At 35.5% G+C, this 6,838-nt stretch overlaps 1 protein-coding gene across 1 annotated transcript in view; it reads right to left on the bottom strand.

Annotated features, from left to right (window-relative positions):
* The window catches only part of LOC102769157 (transcriptional regulator ATRX), a 114,945-nt gene that overhangs the window by 60,938 nt on the left and 47,169 nt on the right, over positions 1-6,838 (bottom strand). The window contains exons 11-12 of the mRNA XM_006774061.2: positions 6,373-6,526; positions 444-550 (exon numbers count right to left, since the gene is read on the bottom strand). Of these exons, the coding sequence (XP_006774124.1) occupies positions 444-550; positions 6,373-6,526 (261 nt within the window). The remainder of the gene's footprint in view (positions 1-443; positions 551-6,372; positions 6,527-6,838) is intronic.

The following is a 6,838-nucleotide window of genomic DNA, read 5'->3' on the forward strand; positions in this document are numbered from 1 at the left end:
TTGGGGGCAACTAGGCCAGCAGGGAGGTGGTGGGGGGAGTTGGGGATGACCAGGCCAACAGAGGGGGGAAGTTGGGGGCAACCAGGCCGACAGGGAGGGCAGTAAGGGGCGATCAAGCTGGCAGGGGGTGCAGATAGGGGCGACCAGGCAAGCAGGCAGGTGAGCAATTAGGAGCCAGCAATCCAGGATTGTGAGAGGGATGTCCAACTCACAGTTTAGGCAAGAATTTTGTGCACTGGGCCTCTAGGTTTTAATGATTGATGTTAAAATTGCAACAACAAAGACCTCAATAATATGGATAAGGTTAAGAATAAAGTGGAGAAAAACACAGACATATTAGGGTTGTGGGTCTGGCTAGTTTTTCTTTTATTGTTAGAAAGTTTACACAAGATATTAAAATTAATGTTTTTAAAACTTATGATATAGAAATGTTTGTAACTCACCTTTATAAATAAGAGGTTTATCTTTATCTTCTGTTTTCTCCCTACTAGCCAATTCAAGAAAATCTTCAATCAAGTCCAGAGATATAAGAGACTGGCTGAAAACAAGTCTAAAAAAAACAGATGAGTGTTCTTAGATTAAAAGATTCAGAGTAAAGATATTACTTCTTAAATTAATCTGCAAATTCAACATTATACTAATCAAAACCCCAACAGGGTTTTTTTTTTTGTAGAAATTAACAAGCTGAGCCCTAGCTGGTTTGGCTCAGTGCTTAGAGTGTTAGCCTGAGGACTAAAGGGTCACAGGTTCAATTGCGGTCTAGGGCACATGCCCAGGTTGCTGGCTCAATCCCAGTAGAGGGCGTGCAAGAACAGCCATCAATGATTCTCTCTAATCATTGATGATTCTCTCTCTCTCTCTCTCCCCCTCCCTTCTTCTCTGAAATCAATAAAAATATGTTAAAAATAAATAAATGAATGTCTGCAAATTACTGATTCTCTATCCCAGTATTTCTTGTACTCCGTTTAGCCATGAAGACTATTCGCTCACATAAAGTCTTATGTAGTGCTAAAATAAAAATAAGGTGTTTTAGGCATTGTTGGAGGAGTTAAAGTGTTAATTGGCCCCTCACCCCCTGCTCTAGGTCATCAATTTACAAAGCCTCTGAGAAATAGCTTGAAAACCACTGCTCTGATCTATCCAATTGGTGAGAACTGGACATAATTACACACCTGGAAGTGAAGAAAAAAAAAAAAAAACTAGAAAAAATATAGGAGAGCTCATTTTCTCCCTTATATAAGGCAAACAGAGTAGGTCAGCATCCGAGAAACTAGATACCTGTAGCAAGCATATTTTTTGTTTTAATTCTGAAAGATGTAATGTAGGAGAGAGAGGTGCTTATGGAAGATGTCTCACTCTCACTGCTAGTTGTTTTCAACTTTAATAGAAATAAAAAGAAGAGTGAACAACATATGCATTGGTTATTATATGGCTTCCTCTGCACTTTGAGAGTCTAGTGTCTACCAGTTGGTACTCCTAGAATACTGGCAAGTAAATGAATTGACTCCTGGTGCTCAGTGTAAATTATCAGGGCTATATCTTGATCCCTCAATAGATTAGTTATCTTTCCCCAAATCAGAAACTTTTTTGAATCAATTCTTTCTGAACTACAAATTAAGTTTCTGAAAGTTTCTATAACTGGGAAACTTAAACTCTTAGACATATTAATTATTTAATGGGAATTAATCTGGAATTTGGGCTACTATTGGGGAAAGCTGTTGACTTGAGTCAGCATTAAGGCTGGTTCTGGGAACCACTAAGTTCAGGTAAGTCTCAATATGAAAAAGGTAGTTATTAGGACCAAGTGACTAGAAACTAATGGTTATCTCTGTTAATCTTTTCTAGTACCAGAGAACATGAATAACTATTCTCCTGATTAGTAATAATTTTCATACTTATGTAAACTATTTTGGCTTTGTCTATTTTATAAATGACCCATGTGAAAATATACAGGCAACACTTAACAAATTCACTCATATAAAAAATCTGGAAATAAATATTCAATCAAAATTTAATATTTAAATGACAGAAAATGGATTAACCAGAAGGGCTGAGCTGAAATTAGTGGTGTACTAGAGTTGGTTGTAACTAGCTTGAAACATGAAAGTGGATTATTAATATTTCTTCCCACCTCTGACATCATGTTGGTGATTTGAATTGGCCACGGTGGGAGCATTTATACCATGAAAATCAGCAAATGTTACAAATCAGGATTTTTTTTTTTTGCTTCTTTGCTTTCTCTAATACAGTGATGGCAAACCTATGACAGAGGTGACACACGAACTCATTTTTTTGGTTGATTTCTCTTTGTTAAATGACATTTAAATATGTAAAATAAATATCAAAAATATAAATCTTTGTTTTACTATGGTTGCAAATATCAAAAAATTTCTATATGTGACACCACACCAGAGTTAAGTTAGGGTTTTTCCAAATGCTGACACGCCGAGCTCAAAAGGTTTGCCATCACTGCTCTAATATATATATAAATTTTTTCATTTGTTGATTTGAAGAATCAGCTAAACATTTATCAACATATCACTGGCTAAAATCATTAAAATTCATTTCTTTCTCATCCTGTAGAAATATCAAGTTTCTACAGGATGGGGCAAAAGTAGGTTTACAGTTGTGAGTATGCTAAGGAAAATTTAAACTTATATTATTTATTTATTTATTTATTTATTTTTATTGATTAAGGTATTACATATGTGTCTTTATCCCACAATTGCTCCCCCACTCCCACACTCATGCCCTCACCCCCCTGGTGTCTGTGTCCATTTGTTAGGCTTATATGCATGTATACAAGTCCTTTGATTTGTATTATTAATTATTACATTATTTTTCATAAGAAAAACTGTAAACTTACTTTTGCCCAACCCTGTATTGGGGTTAAAAGTCAACTGCACAAATAGAAAATAGGGAAATCTGATTTAACAGCAGCTTTTTTTTTTTTAATGTCTTCACTGACCACAGGTTTCAACATGAATCAGCAGTTATTTAGAGGTTGTAAAGGGGTTCAGAACAGGCCTCTCCAAGATATGCTACTTTGGAATGTGGACTATTTTAGCTAAAGGTAATTGAGACGCTGAAGGCACAAGAGAAACTTTTACCAGAAATAACTTTTTATGACCTATTTATAGGACAGGGCAAACATATTTACTAAACACTTGCTCTTATCTTGAAAATTATCCTCCTTCTGAAATGTCAGGGCATTTTACCCTACTTTAGTTCAGGATATCATAGATACCTCATATTAATTTTCTGTCTGTAAACCTCTCTTGTATGTGGAATCTCTTATTCTGTAATATATGTTGGGGTTCCCATACATGCAATATGTAATTAAACTTGGTTATTTTTTCTTAATCTGTCTCATGCTGATTACTAGACCAGCTAAAAGAAATTGCAAGGCTAGAGTAAAATGTCTTCCTTCCCTAAAGTTGGAAAATCTCTCTATAGGACTGCATGAATATATGTATAGGGTCCAGAATAAACAAGAACCAGCCTCACTAAAGCTCTGTGGGGTTTTGTGTGTGTGTGTGTGTGTGTGTGTGTGTGTGTGTGTGTGTGTGTGTGTGCGCGCGCGCTACCTTTTGGTTTGGTTTTGTTTTTAATCCTCACCTGAAGATACTTTTTCCATTGATTTTTAGAGAGTGAAAGGGAGAGAAAAAGAGAAACACTGACGTGAGAGACACACTGATTGGCTGCCTTCTGCAGGAGCCCCGACCAGGGCCAAGGATCAAAGCTACAGCGGATGTATGTGCCTTGATCAGAAGTTGAACCCGAGACCCTTTAGTTCATGGGCCAATGCTATAACCACTGACCCAAACCAGCCAGGGCTAAAACTCTGTGTTAATAAAAACTAAGCTGAGTGTTTTGTTTACTGCAACCTTATTTTGAGACGGGTACTTAAAAACCATGTGGTCAGGACTGAAATTATGCCACACAAAAAATGACCAATGAAATGAGAGGAGAAACTATAAAATTCACAAGAGTGATAAAACTACCACTATTTGAAAATAAGACAATTGAAATAGTACTGATGTCTGTAACCTGCTTTAAAAGGCATCAGGAAAATAAAATCAATGGAGGGATGGATAGGCAAATAGGTGTGTAATAAAGAAAATATAGTAACTATAGAATATAGTATCAATTCTTGGTGACAGGTATATGGGTATGCACTATAAAATTCTTACCACTTTTAATTATGTTTGAAAACTTCCAGAATGAAATGTTGGACAGATAAAGAATAGTGGTAATCACAATTCTGGAAATGCATAGTTTTATAGTCTTAATACTGATGACATCTATCAGTTGGGTTTATAACTAAAAAAATATCATTAACAACAGTGTAAAAAGAGCAGTAGATATATTTTGTTTTAGACTAGAGCGGAAAGAGCTATAGGAATAGTGTATAAAGATAAGGATACAGCCCTAGCCAGTTTGGCTCAGTGGATACAGCATTGGCCTGTGGACTGAAGAGTCCCAGGTTTGATTCTGAACAAGGGCACATTCCTGGGTTGCAGACTCGATCCCCAGTGGGGCTGTGCAGGAGGCAGCCATTCAATGATTCTCTCTCCTCATTTATGTTTCTCTCTCTCTCTTTCCCCCTCCATTCTTCTTTGAAATAAAAAAAAACACATATTTTTTAAAAAAGACAAGGATACATTTTCTAGCAATGTGAAGTATTCAACTACAGGTAGTGTTATAAGATGGTAAATATTCTATCGCAGGAAAAAGTAGGAGAGTATCTATGATGAACATGGTAGAAGAAATTCTTGCATTGATTAGGAAATTAAGAGACCGCAATAATCATGTGTACACTCTTAAAATTCTTCTATGGTGCCCAAATAAAAACTAATTTTAATCTACAAAAGTTGATAGTAGAAAAAATCATGAGCATGTTTAGAGCAATAATCTCTCCTTACCTTTCAGAAACTCTGAACTCTAATAGACACTTTCTATTTGACATCTCTCCTGGATATCTAATAGGCCACTCAAACATAATATAGCTAGAGCAAAACTTGATTTACTGTCACTTGTGAATTAAGTTCTACCCTAATATTGTCCATTTTAGTAAATAACATTATAATCCACGAGCCACTTAGGCCGGAAGTCTGGGAGTCATCTTTGACTAATGCCAAAGATGACTTATTTTTAGCCTTATATTAATTGTTATTAAAAACATCACAGATATAATTTTTAAATATTTTGTAATAAAATGTGGGGACCTTAGAACAGCCTAAACAATAAGCCTGGTTCAAAACTATGAAAGTACATTTTTAAATAGTAATTTTACGGATGAAACTGGGCACAGGATGCAGGGAAGGAAATGAGGGCACAAATGCTATAAATAAAACAAACAGGAACAAAAAACAAAGGAGAAATTATAAAAAGAATCATCAAAGAGGTGAAATAAAGACTAGAAGTGTCCACTAGATATGGGGATTAAAATGTCACTAAGTGACTTTAGGTGGGAAAAAGCTCAGTAAAATGACAGGGTAAAAGCCACATTGCATGGATTGGAAAATGGTTTTGAAGATGATAACATATAGATATCAACTAGAGGCTTGTATTAATAAAATAAATTTTAGAAGCAATAGCCAGAAGGGAAAAACAGCACTAAAGAAATAACAAGAATAAGCACTAGTCCAGTGGTTCTCAACATTCCTAATGCTGCGACCCTTTAATACAGTTCCTCATGTTGTGGTGACCTCCAACCATAAAATTATTTTCGTTGCTACTTCATAACTATAATTTTGCTACTGTTATGAATCATAATGTAAATATTTGATATGCAGGATGTATTTTCATTGTTACAAATTAAACATAATTAAAGCATAGTGATTAATCACAAAAACAATATATAATTATATACTGTAAAATATTTATTTCTAATTACAAATACGTGTTTTCCGATTGTCTTAGGCCACCTCTGTGAAAGGGTCGTTCGAGCCCCAAAGGGGTCGCGACCCATAGGTTGAGAACCGCTGTCCTAGTCGGTTTGATTCAGTGGATAGAGCATCAGCCTGCTGACTGAAGGGTCCCAGGTTCAATTCCAGCCAAGGGCACATGCCTGGGTTGTGGGCTCGATCCCCAGTAGGGGGCGTGCAGGAGGCAGCCAATTAATGATTCTCTCTCATCACTGATATTTCTACCTCTCTATCCCTCTCCCTTCCTCTCAGAAATCAATAAAAATATATTTTTAAAAAAAGAACTAGTGGCTTAAATGGAAGATACTTGTCTATCACTATAGTAACCAAAGTAAATGACATTTTTGGAAAGGAAGAAAACACATTTTTCTTCAAATAAGCTGTTGAAACAATAGAAAGCTTATAAAAAGTTCATTTGTATAAAGAATAGGAAAGAACTTACACTTTATCCCCAATTTCCTCTGCCATTCGAAGAATTTCAAAGAGAAGTACCATTTTGCCAGAATGCTCTAAAATCTCAGCATCAGCATCTGTAACAAAATCTTTATACCAGTCTGGAGCTGGGCTGCTTGGATTAGAAGAGGAAGTAGCTTTACCTAAATAAAATAAATGAAACAAATAAGTAGGCAAATAAGGAAAAAAACTACAAGATCCCAAGAGAGGGATTAAGAAAACATATACTAGGTGTACCAGTTAATAATGCGGAATTTTTTCAATAGACGGAGTTACACATATGTTGATATATATGCGATTTGATATATATACTATTTTGTTGTATTGATAGCAAGCTTCAAAACTTCCTATGTCAAATTTGCTGAAGATGTTAACAACATAGATATTTTTATGCTTAAAAATGTCAAATTTCGTTCCAAAAAAGAATATTTGCGGGACATTTTAATTCATTACTT

This window comes from Myotis davidii, unplaced genomic scaffold, assembly GCF_000327345.1.
Source record: "Myotis davidii unplaced genomic scaffold, ASM32734v1 scaffold1627, whole genome shotgun sequence".
Taxonomy (NCBI): Eukaryota; Metazoa; Chordata; class Mammalia; order Chiroptera; family Vespertilionidae; genus Myotis; species Myotis davidii.